Here is a 21,523-nt window from a genome sequence, read left to right as displayed (position 1 = left end):
CTCCCTAGCTGGTTGCTGAGACCTGCTACGCGCACTTGGTGCTTCACTTGGCAGGTCCCAGTCTCCAAGGGCCTAGTCTGGAGAAACCCCTTCGTCCTAGCAGGAAAAGCACGGCTCTGGACAGTTGCTCTGCAGAGATCAGCTTAAACCCACTGCATTTCATCCTGATCACTCTTCCTCCGGTGACAAGCTGGGGTGGGGGGGACTGGGCCCAGAGTGGGGTCAGGGATCGAGGGGGTTGAGGGATAATGGGATTGAGTGAGTTGGGGGGAGATTACTGGGGGCGGTGGCATTCAAAGAAGACTAGATCAAAGTGAACTAATGAGGTGTCAATGCATGGCAGCAGGACAAATGTCATAATTCGTGGTTCTGTGATGGTGGTGAGCTTTCATGGTGGAGTTGAAGTAAATGGCAGAATTCCTGGGTTCCATGACAATGGTGACCACCATGACAGAATTGTATGCCTACTAATGATTAATTACTATTAGTAATTCAAAGTTTTGGTTTTGTGAAGCTTGTGATAGAAAAATAGGCAAGTGTTGAAAGTGTTAGCATGAGTAAGTAAATGTAGTAATTGAAAATTTGTCAAAAATTATTAAAGAATTTTGGCCTCTGCATATTTCCACTCATGGAAGATGTGCCACCCAGAGCAGACTAGAGAGTAGAACCTTCTCCAAGCAGTGCTTGTTAAAGCTCAAATAACACCAGCTAATTTACCCATCATCTAACATACTGTCACCCACACATCTCACCTAATGCTGAAGCGTTCGTGAAATATTTTTTCTTTGAACCTTTACAGATTGCTAATCATTTTAGGCTGCTTGGTGCTGTAGTGTTTGGACAAATGTTAATTTGCTATCTGGAATGAGTCCACCAAATTCATTTTCACTTGAAAATTTATACTAAGATCTCAGACCGGTGCTATGTCCCCATACACCTAACATATGATGGACAGTCAATCATTACTGAGTATGATCATTTTCCATGGGAGTTATGGGCCCTCAGGTGGCTAATAAGGCCAATCGTTGAACCACAAGTTCTATTACAATGAGGGCAGATGCTTTCAGGCTCAGCAGGAGGCTGTTGACCATGACTGAGAGCCAGTCTCTCCTTCCTCCTGCATCTCTTTTCCTGTTCAGCTTGTCGGTGAGCAAGTTCAAAATGCAGGGGACCATCACGTAGGACTTCACTCCATTTTAAATGATCCTGGCAAGTGTCTCCCAAGTGTCAATGTCAATATTACACTTTTTTTTTAGGTTTTCCTCCAGCGAGTCCTTATAACGCTTCCGTTGTCCACCCATGTTACCGTTTCCTTCTTTCAGCTGAGAGAAAAGGACCTGTTTTGGGAGGTGATGGTCTGTCATCTGGACAATGTGACCAGTCCAGTGGAATTGCTGATGGATGACCATTGCCTTGATGCTGGTGGTCTTTGCCTCTTCCAGAACACTAATATTGGTGCACCCCTCTTCCCATTTGATCTTTTGGATCTTACGAAGGCAGCGTTGATGGTGCCTCTCAAGGACTTTCAAGAGGTGTCTATCGGTTGTCCAATTTTCAGACCATACAGCAGGGTTGGGAGAATAATGGCTTGATAAACAAGAAGCTTGGTGTCTGTTCGAATGTCGTGATCTTCAAAAACCCTGTGCCGTAAATGAGAAAAAGCTACACTGGCACAGCTCAGGCAATGTTGAGTTTCTGCATCAATATCTGTCTGGGATGAAAGATCACTTCCAAGGTAGGGAAAGTGATCAACATTCTCCAGTGCTACTCCATTGATTTTTTTTTTTTTTGATAGATGAGGCATGTAATACCTCATTTGGAGAGGACTGATAGAGTAATTTAGTCTTCTTGATATTAAGAGTGAAACTAAGACATGCGTAAGCATCGGCAATCACATTCAAGTTAGTTTGAAGATCTTTCTCAGAGTGGGGGAAAGATTGCATTGTCATCAGCATACTGAAGTTCCACAACAGATGTTGTAGAAATCTTACTCTTGGCTTTCAGCCTGCTAAGCCTGAACAGCTTTCCATCCATTCTGTAAATGATTTCAATGCCAGCTGTAAACTTCCCAGCAATTAGGTAAAGAATGACAGCAATAAAAAAAATTCTCTTCTTACCTAACATAAACACCATGAGCTATTTAAGCTGTATTTTGGACCTTGTCCTCTCCCATGTCCATGACATTTGGGCTGGTTCTCTTCCTGAAAATCGAGGCAATTCTGACTTGCCCATGAAGCGCTGGGTTTTAGCTATGCCTCTTCTATCCTTGTGCCAGATTTCTTCTGTGTGTGGTTCGCTGCTGGCATCCCAGCCTTTGGAGCTAATTTAAGGAAAGCTGTGACAAGACGCGGAGACTGACTTCCACAGTGTCATGGAACCAGGAGACATCAGTCAGTCTTTGCCCAGAGCTCCTGGGTCTTCTGCACAGAGATGGTATCATGGACAAGACAGTCTCCTTTATTATGCAGCTCTGTATCCTTAGAGCAGGTCCACTCTGTGCATTGAATGAAGAAAGAATCCTGTGAGGCAAAATGGTATATGATCATAAATAAGGACTGTTATAGTACATATATACAATAGGACTAAATTAAAATTGCAAAAGCCACCTTTAATTCTGGTGTTTCCTTTCTTTTGGGCACTTGACTTTGCAACCTTAATGTTCTTTTAAAATGGCTGTGTGTGTGTAATTTCCCAGATTTTTAAAAAGCAAACTAGGAAAACAAATTCCATCTCTTGGCATCATATTGATACCCATGTGGTTCATCAACCCTGTTGAGCATACCCAATGTGGATGAAATTGTGGGGATTTTAGCTGCAAAAATCTGAAGTTTCTTCTGGACATGTATGAGGAGCTGTGACTCTTCTCCCCTCCCCCCTCCCCCCCCAGACTTAAAACTTGGCCACGTTTGGGCAGTTTTTCACAGGGATGACAAAATATGCACCCCTAAATACAAAGGCCACTTCTTTCTGTCTGTCTTTCTTTTGGAAGCACCCTTTCCAGATGTGCAAGGGGGGAGTAATGTTTTGCCCATAGCTTTCTACCAAGAGACTCATGACACATGCTTCCGTGTTCGGGTGGGGAACTCCCCTGGACATCTTCAGACCCAAGACCTCTGGATTTCCCGTGAGACTCACCTTCATATAAATATACTTGCTGATAACCTATCCTGTCATACAATTGTCATTCATAAAGCTGTGTTTTGTTTTGTTTTGTTTTTAAAAAAGCCAAAAATGACTGAGAACTTAAAGTAGATGGTAATAGACAGTGAATCCCAGTAATGATTGCACCTTATGATATTCTAAACAAAAAGCCCTCAGGTATGCTGTCGCTGTTCATCACTTCATGCTGACTCAAGACGTAGGCTTCAGAGTTAAAATGCTGGAATCTTATTATATGGATCAGAAATCAGAGCTGTTGGTCTAGCATTCACAGCTATCCCTTCCCACTCTGTGAGGTTTGACAGTCCAGGTCACAGCACTCAATACAACAGCAAAGTAGTAATGTTTTGTAAGACAGGGAGGAACATGATCATTTCCTCTTCACCAGGAAACTGTTTTTAGAACCGGTGCGTTTGTCACCAAATCATTTCGGTAGCTCTGCTTCTGCCAGAATTATAAAATGTCCTAGGACCATCTCCACAGACAGTTCACAAGCAAACCACAGATGGACTGTCATGGACTCTGTCATCCAGAACATGTTTCTGTAAGTGGGGTCACCTGACTGTACATCTATTCGCCTCAAAGATTGTCAGCTGTTTTGCTCAAAGAAGAGGGTCTGAGCCAGGTTATCTGACAAATGCTTCCCTTAACTTGTGGACTTCAGGAATAATCTAGGCTTATCTACTGATACCATTAATACCCAGGGTTTTCAGAAACCACATGGTAGGATTCAGCGGCAATGATCATATTAAAACCAGCACAGTCAGTTCCGGTATTGGGACCTCCATGAACTTGTCCACTCAGCCACAGATATCCTCATCTTTTAACTATTTTAATCTCCCAGAATGAAGGACGCTTTCTACATCTGGAGCCAGCTTTGCTGTGCTTGATGGGGTGGAGGCTGGCTTGCTAATCATCACGGAGAGAAGCTGCTCTAAAGAGATCAGAGCATACTAGTTCAGAAAAGACTCTACTAGACTAATATAAGCAGCCAAGTGGAAAAGATGCCTTGTTTGGGCAGAGCAATGCCATTTATGTCCTCTAAAGACTTCTATTCTTGCCATTGTGGACGATGCACTCTCACTAACTATCTTAGGGCTATCAGTCTGTTCAACGGGAGTACACTGAGCAATATCAGCTCACCATCCCCTCACCCGAGAGTCACACCATATTCCCCTTCCCCACAGTAGCTAGGTTCCTTAAGATTCTTATTTTCCCCCAGTCCCAGAGCCTTTTCCTTCCTGAGATCCCAGTGTAGTCTTAGCTGGGTTAATGGGTTTTCCTTGTTGAGTCCCTCTTATCATGGTCATTTTTGCTCACATCTCTGAAGAGGACCTTATATGTCTACATAGTAGCTAGGAGGTGTAAAAACCCAGTGTGACTGTGGCAACCTGGGAGGTGACTTAGGCCAGCTGCCCGCATACAATCCACGACCCCATGAATATGTACTCTGGCAGCTAGCCCAAACCAGCACCTGTGCCAACACAGCCACACTGCTATTTTTAGCATGCTAACTTGAGTAGAGCTTGCATGTGAAAGGATTTGCACCTGCTAGCTGCTGTGCAGACATAACTGAAGTGGCTATAACATCAACTCAAAAGTTTGAAATTCAGACTCTTATGTCTTTTCCATCTTACAGTACCCTAAGGCCTCATGCTACATTTTTTTCCCTCAGTGGTAGCCTTCCATTTAAATCAGATGATTTATTTGCCTGTTTTTTGTTGTTGTTTTTTTTTAAGGACCACTACAAAGAGAAGCTAGAAAGTACACATTTGGTGTTTGTAGGGCTCTTTCATTTTACCTTGACAGGATCAAGCCTTTCAGACTCCTTGAGACTATTTGTAGCATTCGCAGATAGGATGAAAGTTCAGGCAAGATTTACCCAAAAGCTAAATGTGTGGCTATCTAATTGTACTATGGTATGCTATGAACTAACAAGATCAGATCCACCCATGCAGGTAAGAGACAACTCGATTGGAACTCAGGCTTCCCTGAGATGCATACCTATCTGAAATCCTCAGAGTGACTACTCTGGAATCAGTCCACATGTTTACACGTTATCATGTTACACAGCCTAGTTGGAGCATCAAGATCTGAAACCCACTTTAGCAGACCTGTCCTTCAGCCTTTAAGTAGACTTTCTGAGCACCCACCTCCTTTATACTAGGTCACTGCTTGTTAGTCACCAAAAGTGGAATACATATTGACAGTCATGTAGAGAGAACAGTTACGTGCTCTACAGTAACTAGCCCTTTGAGATGTTGTTCCACTGCCATCCCTTCTTCTCCTATGAAGTTCTATAGCACCTGGATTCTGTGTCTGTGAAAGAACTGAAGGATGGAGGAGAAGGGGAGGCTCAAGGGCAGTCTTTTACATGGGTTACATGTCCATATATACTCCACTTCTGGTGTGCACACTAAGTCTTGAAGACACGTCTGTACTTATTGTAGGGTCTGGCACAATGTGTATGGCACAATGAATGAGGATAACAGTAGAGGCAGGGAAAGAACAGGAAAAAGAATTACAATATATTGTCGCTTAGTTCCCCTGTAACCGTAGTACCTTATGTAAACAGCTTGAATCGTTAATATGGACTTCATTGACTTGAGTGCAAAAACAAAAATAAAAACCAAAGATTTTGCAAGCTCTAATTTTATTTTCTTAAAAAATGTATTCTTTCTGGTCCTGTCTTTCAGGCCATTAAGTGTTGTGTTGCTAATGTTGCTCCAAAACAAGGAGGATGGAACAAAGATTATGTTAGCATTATTACCCCTCTGCTCATGGGACAGTGCTGTTCGATGACTATTGTTGACCTATTACAGGAGGAGATGACGACTTGTTTCGCTGTAGATGTTGTCCTGCCAGGTTCTGGTAAGATAGGTTTGATTGTTCAGGGAAATATCTTCAAAATTGTCTGTGATTCTCATTTCTGTTCCCTTAAAGCAGTGTTTCCCAAACTTGGGATGCCGCTTGTTTAGGTTCGGCTGATTGCAGCTCCCAGTGGACGCAGCAGGTAAACAAACAAACCGTCCCGTCCCACCAGGGGCTTTCCTTAAAAAAGCGGCATCCCAAGTTTGGGAAACACTGCCTTAAAGCGCTCTACAGAAATGAGATCTCGCACTAAAATGTTTAGTTTTCTAGTTTTAGAAATCTGAATTGCTGCAATAGAGATCTTTGTTTTCAGAAGTTTTGTGTCTTGATTGGCTTAGTCTCATGCTTTGACTACCTTTATAAACTTAAATGTTTCAATAGTGAACTTTTTTTTTATTATCCAGACTTTCTAAATGATCTAGTTAATTTTCTTCCCATATGATGTTAGTCTTTATAGCGCTCTTGTATACTGGCATGTAGTGACTTGGGGTTATTTCCTTACGTTTTTTTTCTTACTGTAATAGTAAAAAATTTTTCATGCTGTTTACTTTGAGGTAGTTGCCTTTTCCAGGAACAACTGTAACTCTGCCCTGTAGTGATGTTATATAGTAATAATATGGCTGTGACTAATGTGTCTTAGTTTTTGTAGTCCTAGTATACATTAAATGGATTCTCAAAGACATATTTTATTTTTCCCCTCAAGCCTTCGCTACAGGGCAGACTTAAGGTTGTTTGAATCTCTAAACTCTGCATTGCTTAGCTTAACATTTTTGGATTTCTTTTATTACCTTAACTTTGAATTTCCTGAGTTTTTAATGCATAGTTTGAAAACTTTTTTTTTTTTTTAAAAATCCTTAAATTATTGGTACCTACTCTCAACCTTAAACCCAGCTTCTAAGAGATTTTTATTCCCCCCTCCTGGGAGACTCCTTATTTTTTAAAAATTTAAGATTACATACTAAACTAAATAACATAAAAACTAAACAAGAACCCCCCCCCAAATGCTACTATATGATATTTCTAATTATTTGAAGACATAATACCAACCTTAAATCTTTACCTGTTAAGGACATAGTCCTCAGTAGAGAAGGGTAGCATGAAGCAGCCTGAGTGTATTGGCCAATTAAGCGGCTATAAACCCAGCCTTGCATTTGTATAACAGCTGAGATATACTAGTGGATCTGGACCTAGGTTTGCAATTAATTTATTAGTTTTGAGAGCTCTTTGTGAAACCAGTGCTATGTGAAGAGGGGAGGCAGAGAGAACTCAGGTCTATTGTATCTGCTCTTTTAGGGTACCTATTGTGCTGCTGCTTTGGTGTGCAGTGCTGTGCTGGTATGCCATGAAGTTAAGGCAGTGGCACCATCTAGTCCAGTGGTGGCCAACCTGTGGCTCTGGAGCCACATGAGGAGGTTATTCAGAAGCTAATATGCGGCTTCTTGTTTGGGCACTGATTCCGGGACTGGAGCTACAGGCTCCAACTTTCCAATGTGCTGAGGAGTGGGGGTTACTCACTGTTCAACCCCTAGCTCTGCCACAGCCACAACCCAGCTCTGCCATAGGCCCTGCTGCCACTCCACCCCTTCCCGCCCCCTCCCCTGAACCTGTCATGCCCTCGCTCTTTCCCCTCTGAGCCTCCTGCACGCCATGAAACAGCTGATCAGGAGGTGCAGGGATGAGGAGGTGCTGATCAGCGGAGCTGTCAGTGGGAGGGAGGTGCTGGGAGTGGATGCGGGGGAGCTGATGGGGGCCTGCTGACACATTACTTGGCTCTTTGGCAATGTACATTGGTAAATTCTGACTCGTTCTCAGGCTCAGGTTGGCCCCATCGATCTAGTCTTTTAGTGACTGATGTCCATACTATGCCTGCACCTCCAGAGCCTTTAAAGAGTAGTGATATTTGAGCCAGCTAACTTACCAATGAGAACTCTTGACATGCAGATAGTTTCCTGCATGCTATTGAGTAAGAATAGCAAATAGAATTGTTAGCTATAAAGGAAGAATGCTGATTGAATTACAGTGGCCCCACTTAAGTTATCTGAGCCTGGCAGTAGCCTGTATAATCATAACAGATACGATTGTTTATAACTTAGCTTAATTATAACCCAACTTCTTCAAATATAGGTTGTGCATGAGATAAAATTAATTTTGTCTATTGGAGAGTTTGAAGTATTTGTGGTGTTCTACTCATTTGGGACAGAGAGAAGAGACTGTCAGACACTGAAGATCTTAAAGGACCCAGTTTTTAATTAACTCATAAGCTAATAGATTTACTTGTAAATTCTCAGACCTCATTCTGTACTCAGTGTGCTGTAAGTTTGGGGATCTGGAGAAGCTGAATCCTCCCTTAACTATAGAGTCCTGGCATAACAAATTCAGTAATGATTGTTATAGATATTTTGGTGAAGTGAAATTAGCAAGGCAATAATATTTGAGAAATGGGTATTTTTAGGAAGCTTCTGAGTAGTCATACTACTCAGAGACTTGTATGTGTATATATCTATATAAAAATGTTGTTCAACATCCACGGCATGCTAGATGCTTGACCAACAAGTAAAATAGACATATTCTAGGTCAGGTTTTCCAGGGTTAGTAGTTTAGAGAGTGCATTCAGAAAACTTGATTTAAAAAACTAGTCTGAGACTGCCTTTGTATGTTAAATTACTTCAATTTTCATAAATATGTGTTTTAGGGAAATACCTAGATAAAATACTTCTCGAAATGGGGCATGAATTGAGTCCAAAGAGGAAAGAAACTAAGAAAATTAACCCAGATACAGGTGAGTAAACCAGTCAGGCTTTTGACAGATTGATCTGAAATTTGGGAATGATATCTTTTTCCCCCCCTCCCCCCCCCCCCATTTTGGATGGTGTGGAGATAATGGTGAAGTTAGGTTGCCCTCTGTTTCAAACTGGTACTTAAGATGTTGGACAGTGGAACTAGCTTCAGTTCACTGTTGACTGTGGTGTGTTTTCTTATTAGAATATTCACTGAGTAAAATAGCTTCTCCTATTATGTTCGTATTTCCTCAGGTACTGTGTTACAAAAGGATTCTGAGGGAGAAAGAGAAAAAACAGCTGAAGATGAACTGGTTCAGAATAGCGATTTAGCCATAAAGGTTGTTTCTGTATCCGTGGGAGATACATTTTCTGGTGTAGTTGCCCATATTCAAACGCCAGAAGACTTTTTCTGTCAACAGATGCATAATGGTCGTAAGTGAATATATTCATACAGGTCATTCTGAGGTAAAAGTGTTAACATAATCGTTTATGCAAAAATGGTAAATTACTATTTATATATACTATTTTCTTTTTAACAAAAAGCATTTGAAGGTCCCAAGGGAAAAAAATGAGACCAGAAGGAGGGGAAATTGAGTTAGGGCTCCTAGTTTATTCCCCCAGAATGCAACTTGAAGCCTACAATACCTGGTGAGGAATCAGTGGATCCTATGAGAGTGGAGGAGGCTGAAAACAGCAGTATCCTGTGGCACAGAGTTTAGCTTTCTTGTGTGGCCACTTGACAGAATTATTTTTTCTGCCTTGCTTGTACAGAAGAAGCTTTTTTTTTTTTTTTTTTTTTGATTTGTTGAACTGACCCAAAATATGTTGTTTAATGCTGAACTGATTCTAAACTAATATTTATGGTGCAATAGTTCCTTATAGCAGTTGCAGTTTAAGTTCTTAATGCCCCCGTTCTCTCTCTCAGCTAAATCCACAGATTGTCAGTATGGGTCATTGCCTGTGTGCCCCCTACTGCTACAGAATCAAAGCTGATTGGATGGCAGACAAGAGACTAGCCCCCACTTTCCAGAGACCCCCTTTCCTCAGTTTTGGGTTTGTTCTGCCTCCAGTAGCTACTGGCAGGGAAGTGGAATCCAGCACCTGCTGCAAGAGAGAATGGGAAAACAAAACCCAAAATGTGAAGATGTAGTTTGTCTCATACAGCGCCACTCCCAACTTCTCAAGTAACAGGCCTTGAGAATGATGGAGAAAGGTCCAGACAGGAGACCAAGGCTACGCCTGTTCTGCATCCCTACAATAAGTTTGTGCTTTGTTTTGCAGCTGCCTCATCCTCTGGGTTGGAAATTGTCTGGTGGCCTTATTCTGACCCAGGAGCTAGTTCCCCACTAGCAGGGAGTTTGACAGCCAGCCTGCGAATGTCTTGAAGGATGGAGTCAAAATGGAGAGTCCTTCGGCCACTAGGACATGCTTCGTCATGCATCTGACGAAGTGGGTATTCACCCACGAGAGCTCATGCTCCAAAACGTCTGTTAGTCTATAAGGTACCACAGGATTCTCTGCTGCTTTTACAGATCCAGACTAACACGGCTACCCCTCTGATCTTTGGCCACTAGAGACGGACACATCAAAAGACAGCATCCTGGGACAGAGAAACTGTCAAAACCTGAGAGTATCCAGGTACATCAAAAAATTCTACAACAAACACTGTAGCAAAGGAGATTTTCTCTTTCCAAAGTGTCAGAGCAATTTCAGCACTAGTCTCAGATGCTGCTGTCCTAACGCAAGGGGATTTTTTTCCTGAAAGAACCCAACAATTGCAGAATGGAAATACCATTGTTCCTTATGTTTGAGGCTGCATCTTCCTTTCTGAGCGCTTCTTATGTTGTGCAAGGGCAGTCCTGGCCTGGACTGACAGTTTGGCAGCCAGACTGCCCCCGCCCCCCCCAATAAAAAGGGGGTTAAATTTTTTTGGTTAGGTTTGGAGTTAAAGAAAATCTCAATGTCTTCAGCCTTCATAACCAATGAAACCAGGGATGCTTTGCTTATTCAGCACATGCCACGGCCTCCAGCATGGTGACCAGATGGCATCCCTGTTTGAGCCTGAAAAGGCAATATACAAGGCAGAATCACATTAGTGTCTTCAAAATATTCAGGAGGTGGCTTATTTGGAGAGCTATTCGAGACAAGGGGATGCTAGAATCCTCAAGTTAATCAAAGAAAATCTTACAGAACCCTCCTTACTTCAAATCTGGGGAAAGGGATAGCTGACCTTATTATGGGTGTGAATCTTACTTTCAGTAGCCAAGAAAACATGGAAGGTAAGATTACAGCAAATCTAAGCCTTGAAAGGGTAAATATCTGTCTTCCTGCAGTGCAAATTCCAACACTTAAAAACAATGACTGACTACGTCTGGAGAATTCCAACGAGCAACAACTTGGGGGAGACTATTAAAATTCAAAGACCAATGATCTTTCTCCATATGGGACTGATGGATCCTGGATTTGTTTTGACAAGAGTACATCATAGAATTTTCAAATATTCTGAATCTTCATTTTCTTCCTTCTCCAGTATCCTTAAATCCACAGACAAGGCAAAATATTGTAAAGGCCATAAATCATCTTCTGCAGATTGGCAAGATAATTACCAAGGTGGAGATGTTCTCTGAACACTACTCAGTCTTGGTTTTGTATCCAGGAGATCCAAGAAGGACAGAGTATTGTTGGACTAAAACTGAACAAGTCCATAAGAAGGGCCAGAATCAAGATGGAGATCTGAAAGTCCATAGTGGTGGCGATCTGACAGAGGGATTACCTTACAGCAATCAGTTTGAAGGAGGCCTAACTTCATATGCAAGTTCACCAAGTACACAGGAGATTTCAGTGCTTCGTTCGTGGGATCCATTGTTTTATATACAAAATGCTGCCTTTCAGACAGTCATCTATATCTCACAAAAGTCCTCATTCTGGTGGCTTTTCTCAGGCAGAACAGGATACAGATCTACCCTTTCCTGGACATTATTCTAGTCAGAGCCTCCTCGCGGCGGGTGGGGGGGCAATTTTGGCGGCTCAGACAAAAATCCAAATGTTGCAACAGCATGGGTTTATTGAAAAGTTTCAAAAATAAATCCTCTTTAGCCTTCTCAGCACCTAATTAATCTTGATGTGTTGATAGACACACAGGCTCACAAAATCTTTGTCAGCTGAAAAATGAGACAAGATAAATTCAGCAATTAGCCCTCCTTAGGAGGTACCAGAGGACATGGGTAGGCACTCTGAGTGTTGTAGGGATGATCATGTCCTGCACTGGAATAGTCCCCTGGGCAAGAATGCACGTGAGGATTCTCCAGTTTCCTACTGTCCTTTCCCCACCATTTTCTGATCTCTCTCTCTCTCTCTCTCTCTCTCGTGCATGTAAGGCACTTGTGTATCAAAAGTGGAATCTGTGTGGACAACACATTTGGAGAGCCAGTTACTATAGGGTAAGTAGCTGAACTTTTCAGTTTTCCCAATGGAAAAATCAAAACATTTAGTAAATCAAAATTTTCTCATTTTACAATTTTGATTTTACAAAAACTATTTTGTGTTGAAGAATAATTTTGATTGAAAAATATATACTAGAGCTGGCTGGGAATTTTCTAACAGGAATTCATCCTCTAGATCACTGAATAGAATTCATCATTCTTGTGAAGATTGGCTTTCTGTGATATGTTGTGTTCAGGCATGTACATACCAAAACAGAACAGTGTTTTTTGTTTTTTTCCTCTTGTTTTCGTCTCTGAAGTCTTGGACCTGATAGTTAGACTTTTGTCATCTCCAGAGATTCAAGATGAAGGTGCCATGATTAGTCATTTAGCTGGTGCTCTGAAGAAATTCTTGGATTTCATAGATCTTGTCCGTAGCACAAAAATACCTGATTCTACTGGAAACATGTAATTCCGATACTTAACTTTGCCTTTCGTTTGGGAAGGAGCTTCTGGAAGTTAGCAGCTACCACTGATAAGTTTAATAAATTTCAGAAGTGGAGAATCTTAAAGATTTCCTGTCTTGGTGATGGCTGGTCAGGGACAAGTCTCCCAGAAGACAATCAAAAATATACCAGACTTCCTCAATTTGAAGCTCATAAGACTTTCTTGCATTATATTAAATCCCTTTCTGATGTCCCAGTTGTTGAACCAAAAGAATGAAGAGCTCTATCCTGTGATTTGAGACCAAAGGTTACCTTAATGAGGAAAAAAAAATGCTTTTTGTTCCAGACATGGCAAACCATAAGGAAGCAGATTGCATTGTACAGTTTTATGAGGGGTCCTTGAATCTCTCTAAATTCTTTAAAGCCTTGAATTCTCTCATCTAGAGCCTAAGTAAAAGATTTTGTAGAACAGATGTGCAAAGTTGTATTGTGATGGAGTCAAGTTCTACTTTAGTTAAGGTTGAATTGTAGTGTTCTAAAAATCTGTTTTTGTCAGATGTGCTTAGATTGTCTTGTGCCTTACGGGAGTGTGGGGTAGGGTTAGTGATTCAAATTTGGGGTCATTTGAGCAAGTGGTTTCTGAGGAACCCCCCACCCCTCAAGCATTTCGTGTAGTCCACAAATTACCAAATTTTTGCGCACACACCTGGGGCTTGGATCATCCCCCACCTAATCTGTTGCTTGACATTTTAGCACAGCTAGTGCGTGGCACCCACAGCTCCTTTGAGGAAGCAGTATTGAAAACATTATTAAAGGATGCATGTAGTTCTCTAGGATGGTATATGCTAAACACTCACACATCACATTATAATGTGCATGTGCACAAAGACTAGGAAAAACTGTTTCCGCCCAATCAAGTTTCACATATCCCTTGGTGGCTCAAGGGGACGTGCTGTGGCTGTCAAAACCTGAGTTTTACCAAGGCACTGTAAGTTTGAATCTTACCTTTTGGCAGAAATCTTAGCGCTCTGTAGACCTGATGCTACTATCCACTTATGTCAAGAGTTGTGGGGTTTTTTAATATAATCCGAGTAAAGCAGATAATTCAGAAGGGGCTCAAATGACTGACGGGGAAAATGACATAAAATTATTTGCTATACAGTGCTTGGGGCTGTGAGAGTTGAGAGGGCAAGCAGATCGGGGAGGGAATAGGTGTAGAGATTTAGGGTGGGATGATTTGGGGGGATTAGGAGTTGGTGGAGCCCTATTCCTCTCACGGGCTCTGAGCCTGTCTCGCTGCCTCCCATGTGAGCTGGGATCAGTGGGGGAGGGAGGGGAAGAGCAGGAGTGCTGAAGGTAATGCTGATTTACACCTCTGAAAACTTATGTACTATAGGTTTGTATTTCCTATCACTCCTGTGCAGAGTGGGAGGCTGACAGGGTGGGGGAAGGCCTGGCCTGGCCTGTATTTCAAGCAGAACTCTGTTCTATTTCCTGCTTTTCAGAGGTCTAAGATACACATCAGCCCAACCTTAACTCCAATCTTTGAGCAATGCCTCAATAAGATCCATAACACTCACTCACTCTTCAGCACTATCTGTAGAGGAATTTAGGGAATAGACAGTCCAACAGTGATCACCTACCCTAACACTACCTCTTTAGGCAAAACATATGGTTAGGTGAGCTGTACAGAACAGGAGCTACTTACACCTGACCTTCACTCAAACATAGTTTACTCCACAGAAACAGCATACACCTGCTAAATTTTACAACCCCATCACCATTAGGTACAGGATGGTATTTAACACTGTTCTTTCACTTAGCCAGCATTAAACCCACAGACCACTTGTATCCTACCTTACTTCTGCCAGTCCCCTGGCAAGAAGATCCCTTTGTACCGCTATTGACACAGCCTACAGAACTCATTGCTGAAATGAGGCATACTAGATCTCTCAAGGTACATATGCATCTCTTTCCTTTGATCATGCTATACCTGACAGTGAATGTAGCAGGAGTACATGCTGATAATTCCCAGTGCCTATTGCCAGCTCCAGGGGTCAGTTAGAATTGTCCCTTAATTGCTTATTCTTTGGTTTTCAGAGGTTTGAATTGTACTGAACTCCTGGAAGGGCACTAGGAACCAGCAGCCAACTTTAACTGTGCATTAATGAAGTTTGTCATTGAATTAGATTTTTACAGAGCTGATGTGCCTTTGCTGTCACAATTTTTGACAAATCTGTTCTAGCACTGAGACTGAAAAACCATCCCACCCAGTTATACAGAAAGAAGTTGATTTTTGTCCACTGGAGGAATACCATTGATTATAGGAAACCTCTGTTCTTTCAAGCTTTTGGAAAATCCTTCTCTTGACACAAAAAAGGAGTCTAACGCTGATTTTTATGTAATAGAGTAATCTTAATTTTATGCCTTGAGTTAAAAGGGTTTGTCTTGTAATGCTTGCTTAAAGAAGTCTTGTTAATGAGTATTTTCCAAAAACATTTATTGTCAACAGACCAGCTTGCTGAACTTCAAGTATCCTTGGGTGAATACTGTAACAAAATCCCTACTATCCCAAATTTCTGTCCAGCTGTTGGAGATGTCTGTTGTGCCCAGTTTACAGGTAAAGGAGGCTCTAAATGGCTAATCGCTGTTATGTTTAATTTCTTACTCAATTAAACTAAATCTCTATAAAGCACTCTTAAGTAATTTGAGTGTCTACATTAGAGAGTTGCACTGATTAAACTTTTTTAGACGTATTTAATTCAAAGATATTTCTGTATGTAGACAGGACTTTTATCATTTTACTTGGACCCAGTTTACCTGTGAACACAGAATTTTCAGCCACATCTATGGTAACCAGTGTTTGTGACCAGACACAAGCTGTGATTAAGAGCCTGGAAAGCATACATACACCAAGGAAACCGTAGCGTTGGCTAAATTCTTGGGTAGAAATGCTTGTAGGGAAATCCTGAAGAAATTGCTAGCTGACTTTGAGGGAAAAGCCCTTAGGCCGGAGGAAGAGAGTACTACCGATGTGTTAGATAAACAGTTTTTCTTGTGTCCAGAAACAGTATGGGATACATAATACAAGAAACAAGAAGATGGGGAACAGAGAAGCAGTGCAACATCCAGTAATGTTTACTTTGATATTGGCAGGGGGACTTGGTCTTTGCTCATCCGTTTCCCTGAACATAGTTGTGATAGTGGAGTAAAGTTAGCTGATATCTCACTTTAAGTTTCCAAATGCCTTGGCAATAGGTTTAAATTGTGTTATCCCTTTTTTGACCTGAATGATTGGCCCTGCAGATTGTTTCCAGGAGGATGAAAAATTGATCTGGTATTTCTTTATCAATAAACAGGATTGCACTGAAGTCCTGTTTCCCTGTGTGCAGTAGGAATTAAACAGGAAATGGTTATTTGCCCACTTTCCTAAGCCCCTTTCCAGCTAGCACTTAGCCCTAAAATGTTCTAACTTAGCTTCTTCTCAGGGCCATGCTCCTAGTGCTTTTTCTGGCTATCTCCTTTGCTTTCTTGTTGCCTTTTCTGTCTGCTTCTGTCATCTTTCTGCTGTTTCTGACAGACGACTCTCCATCAAGCACTACTCAGTGAAACCCCTCTGACCACATAGCTCTGTTTCTGGTGGGACTTAACGTGTGCCTTTGTTTTGGGCAGTGATGTGCCCATGTTTTGGGTGGAATCATCTATTTCAGCTGTCTAGCTCCATTAAGGAGCTTATATTTTTTTCTTATATTTATTTTGAATGAAGAGTGGCTTTTATACTTATCAGTTTCAGCAAGGTTTAACTCAACCCAGGACAATATTATAGTTCAGAGCCATTGCATTTTGTATTAATGTATTGCCAATAAATCCTTTTGGTGCTTAGGAATTAATTATTCACAGAATGTTTGTATCTGCATCTTTCCTTCCAGAAGACAATCAGTGGTATCGTGCCTCTGTTCTAGCATATACTTCTGAAGATACTGCTTTAGTGGGCTACATAGATTATGGTAACTTTGAAGTTCTCCACGTGGCTAGACTTCGCCCTATGATTCCAAAATTATTGGAGTTGCCAGTGCAAGCTATAAAGTGTACATTAGCAGGTATGAAATGAACTACAAGCTATTGCAGATGGGATGAAAAATAAAGTTCAAAACAGATTTGGGGGGAAATTTTTTCAGAATTTGCCTAATTTAAGACCAGGTGCAGCTACTGTGTGATGGAGGAAGGGAGAGAGGGTGAGGTTTATGTGGAAATCTACCTGTAGAAAATCAAATTAGCACTTCATAGTGATAACAGGAACATTAAAATTCATAAAGCTAAACTCCTTTCAGATGTACATCATAAAATATCTAGTAAAAAGGAATAAAATATACTGTAAGAGCTGTACTGTCCTCAAATATGTACTTGGACACTGTGCATATGCCCTTGGTTCTAATGTGTTGAGGTACTGGCTGCAATGACTTTCTTAGGCACCAATTCTTTCTTGGAGCCAGTGCTTTCTTTGAACTGAAGAGGCAGAGACACAGCTGTTCAAAGTGCAATATTCTGATAGTGTAATCTGCAAAACCTCATCTATTTCTTCTTGGACAATTTGAGTGAAACCACTTTTTGTTAAATTTGACAGCACAGAACACTTGAATGATACTTTTTGCCAAACTCTGGATCAGATGCTCCATTGGATCACAGTGGTTTTTTTTGAAGCCTAAGAGCATTTTCTTAACATTGCCAGTAAGGAATATTCGGTTTAATCCTGTCTAAAGCATAAGGCTGAGATGCTGCTCAGGCTCTGAAGCTTTGTAAAAGAAGAATACCTTAAAGGATTGCTTGTTCCTTTAGGGCCGGAATCCGTGCATATGGAGCTTGCCCTGCAAATCACACTGGATGAAATCAGCAATAGATATTTTGGTGTTGCAAGAGGTGTATGTTTTGGAATCTGACTGTTTGTGTCAGTATTGCAGTGCAATTCCTATAACTGGAGCAGTTCACTGATGAGAACGAAGAACAGAGTAGACTAATACCACATGAAACGTGGAGATGTTTGCCTTGAATTGACCCAACAGTTGGCACTGAGCCATCTGACACCATACAGTGGGAAGTCTAATGTTAACTTTTTAGAATTACCACTGAAAATCTAAAACAAAACACAGGGAAATAGCAAAGTAGAAAGTGGTGCTGAAGATTCCAATAGCGCATAGAGTGTTGGAGATTCCATCTTAATATATGCCTGAGTCCAGCCATTGCATCCTGAAGCCCAATGACAACTGCTTTTCTAGGGGGTTCTTACTTGGCACTGAGAATGTATTGCAAAACACAAGTATATCTATACTGGCAATAATCTACAACTACAATTACTTGAATTAAATATTCAAATGAGAACTTTGCAGGCCTAAGTGGAGAAGGGTTCCATGTGAACAGCAGTTGAACATGGGTCAGTCAGTTCTAAGAGATACAATTACTAAGTAACCTTTCTTTTAAGGGTTTCCATCATTAAAGCTGTGTTAAGCAATACAAAAATCTCTCTCTCTCTCTCTGCAGTATTGAGATGTGTTGGGGGAGCACTTACCATATGTAACAATGGAGCTCGGATCTCTAGGCTCTAGACCAGGGGTTCTCAAAATGGGGGTCAGGACCCTTTAGGGGGTTGCAAGGTTATTACATGGGGAGTTATGAGCTGTCAGCCTACACCCCAAAACCAACTTCACCTCCAGCATTTATAATGGTGTTAAATATACAAAAAAGTGTTTTTAATTTATAAGGGTGTTCACATTCAAAGGCTTGGTATGTGAAAGGGGTCACCACTACAAAAGTTTGAGAACCACTGCTCTAGACACTACCTTAATAGTTCCCTTCAGCATTTTGTAACCCCGACATTAAATCACTGGCATGTGCTGCTGTTGATTTGATGCATATTTAAATGGCAAGTAATTTCAACCATTGACAATGTTATTCATAAAACAGCTTCAGAAAATGAAGAATGAACTAGTTCAAGAATGGAGGGAGAACAACTCCCAATACCTACAGTCCATCTTGAAATAAGAGAATTCTTTCCTTTAAATTTCACTTTCAGGTGTGAAACCCCTTTCAGGAACCTGGTCTTCGGAAGCTATTGCTCTGATGAAACAACTATTGCAAAATAAAATGATCACTATAAGAGTGGTGGACAAAAAGGAGAATAGCTCTGTGGTAGAGATTGCAGATGAATCTGTTACTCCAATAATAAGTGTATCTAAACATCTTTTAGAATCAGGCCATGCAGTGAAAGATTCCAAGGATGTCTTGACAATAAATGAAACTGTTAACACTGTGAAAGAAGGAAATGGTAAGTACATGAAAAGTTGCTATAGAAGTTGGTTTTATCTATAATGCAGTATGATAGATGTACAGTAATCTATTGTGTAATTGAAATGAGTATGGTCAGTTATGTGGCCAAGACTTGGCATTCAGAATGTACATTTTCTTTCCCTATAATGCTGCCTTGTGTGTCTCTCTGACTCTGCTTTCTTCTCTTTCCCATGCACCCTTTAGCTGTAGGAGAAACAATAAATAAAATAGATTGGACATGGGTTAAGCTAACTCTTAAACAGACATTAAATGTCTTGCTGTGTACAGTGAACAATCCTGGAGAGTTCTTCTGTCAGATCTTAGATGATGGTAAGTTGTCTCAGCCTTCATTTTTGTGTGCACTGTCTGTCTTCTCATCCTTAATCTTGTTGCATATTAACTTGTAAAATATTTTGGAATGGGATCAATGTAGTTTTCATGCACCAATGCTCCTAGTGGACTTTTCATACTTAGAGCTTACATCTGAGCTTCCTAATTAATTCATACTAGTCCTGTAGGTCTAAATTTGAACATGCATTTTAATAAGAACAGAGATCAGGTATTTAGGGACAAAGAATGTTGGTCACATTTCCAAGATGGGAGATCGTATCCTGTTTGCAGTGACACTGAAAAGGAATTACGGGTAATTTTAGATGAACGTGAGCTCCCAGTGCAATGCTGTGGCTAGGAGGACTTATACAACCTATAGAGGCCCAAACAGGAGAATATCAAGTAGGAGTAGGGCTGTATACAGCATTATTAAAACCATTACTGGAATACTGTGTCCAATTCTGGTGTCAGGACTCTAAAAACATGTTCAAAAATTGGAAAGGATTCAGAAAAAAGGGACAAGAATATTTCAAGTGCTGGAAAAAGTCTTATTGAGCTTAGGTTGAGCTGTCTCTTTAGTTTAATTTATCCAAGAGAAAGTTAACAGGTGACGTAGCCTGCAAGTACCTCCATGGGGAAGAGATTTCTGATAAGTTTTAGTTGGTCAATAAAATATAACAGTGTTAGAGTTTTATATGTGAATTTATTAATACTGTTTTACCCTAAATCAGGGGCACCTTGAGATATTTAAATATCTTTCTAAATATACTCTTAATGGGACCCAATAAATAAGATTGACATTCTGCAGGACACGGTCTTATTTTTGCCTGGTAACTCCAAACCATTGACTTGTTGCTTCTAAAAATGTATTAAGTTTGGAGGGTTTTTTTCATTTTTTACATTTTGCTTAGACTTACTTGCTCTAAATGTACTCAACAAGTCATTGTCAGAATACTGCCAGCAGACGTCTACTAGTGTTTTCAAGCCTTCAGAGGGAGAACCTTGCTGTGCTTTTTTCTCTGGTAAGTAGTATTCCCACCTACTCTTGTTCATTTTTTCATTTACAAAAATGTCCTTAAATGCATCTTTATCTTTGATTCCGCAAATGTGCTGTTTACTACATAGCTTTCTAAATCTTGTCAGGTATTTTGGGCACGGTCTTGATGTGTTTTGGTGTGTAGCTAAGTTGAACAAGGAAAGAAAATAGATCTGCAGTTGGCAATGGTAAACCAAGTATATGTGAATAATGACTCCAGTGAGTGAACAGTTAGGAACCTTTCAGATCTGATATACACTTAAATATATCATAATATTGGTTATTGTTAATATATAGTCTGATTGAACTGAAGTAAACAGTATGGAGAAAGAGGTTTAATTATTACCTTAGAGAAAGTTACTGCCTTTCCAGGAAGCATATGTTGGATTTTCCACTGGTTTGTATGGGATTTTAATAGGTTACTTGCATCACTTTTTTTCTGTGCTTTCATTTCTGGATGAAAACTGTACCAATATTGTGGAAAGGAATTGATTGTCCATTGCCCTGCACCTTGTGTAGTCACTCAAAGCAGTGCAGAATGAATATAAAATGCTATCATATCAGAATGGCAGTGTTTTACACCTACTTTGAATTCATGTAACCGATTTTACATACTGTGCAAAGCAACAGAAGTTAAGGCCAATTTTCTCTGCCAAGGAAAGTAAATTAGTTCTGCATATGATTTACGTAAATGTGGGAAATCACAATTCTTTTAAATCCTAGGTGATGGCAATTGGTACCGTGCTTTGGTCATAGAAGTCTCTTCAGATGGAGCTATTAAAGTGCAATTTGTGGATTATGGAAATGTTGAGACAGTAACTCCAGATAAACTTCGACAGATCTCATCAACGTTGCTAAAACTTCCATTTCAAGGAATTAAGTGCTGGTTATCAGGTAAATCTTCATTTAAAGATGTTTTGGAAATAATTTCTGCACTTGCTAAGCATTCTGTCAGAACTACTCTTATATTTAGAAATCAGATGCATTTCAGACATGTTAGACCTTCTAATGTAGCATGTTTTTAACTAAACGTAAAAAAAAAAAAATTGAACATATTTTCTTCCTCTATGTTAAATGGAAGTGATTTGTCTTTGTGAACTGAATGGCAAAGTTTTCTCATCACCTGTAAACTTTTCACAATTACAGCTCCATTTATAT

The 21,523-nt window shown here is 40.5% G+C and overlaps 1 protein-coding gene across 3 annotated transcripts in view; it reads left to right on the top strand.

The window, feature by feature from the left end:
- Positions 1-21,523, top strand: part of TDRD1 (tudor domain containing 1) — a 63,608-nt gene that overhangs the window by 18,080 nt on the left and 24,005 nt on the right. The window contains exons 10-18 of one of the 3 annotated variants that reach the window (XM_075072551.1): positions 5,856-6,030; positions 8,723-8,809; positions 9,063-9,242; positions 15,191-15,298; positions 16,608-16,778; positions 18,746-18,997; positions 19,204-19,329; positions 20,241-20,351; positions 21,089-21,259. In XM_075072551.1, coding sequence (XP_074928652.1) covers positions 5,856-6,030; positions 8,723-8,809; positions 9,063-9,242; positions 15,191-15,298; positions 16,608-16,778; positions 18,746-18,997; positions 19,204-19,329; positions 20,241-20,351; positions 21,089-21,259 — 1,381 coding nt within the window. The remainder of the gene's footprint in view (positions 1-5,855; positions 6,031-8,722; positions 8,810-9,062; positions 9,243-15,190; positions 15,299-16,607; positions 16,779-18,745; positions 18,998-19,203; positions 19,330-20,240; positions 20,352-21,088; positions 21,260-21,523) is intronic. The other 2 variants (XM_075072550.1, XM_075072549.1) reach the window with 2 other exon arrangements.

Source organism: Chelonoidis abingdonii, chromosome 15 (assembly GCF_003597395.2).
Source record: "Chelonoidis abingdonii isolate Lonesome George chromosome 15, CheloAbing_2.0, whole genome shotgun sequence".
Taxonomy (NCBI): domain Eukaryota; kingdom Metazoa; phylum Chordata; order Testudines; family Testudinidae; genus Chelonoidis; species Chelonoidis abingdonii.
Note: the sequence above shows the minus strand (reverse complement) of the source record. Positions and strands in the feature narration are given on the sequence as shown.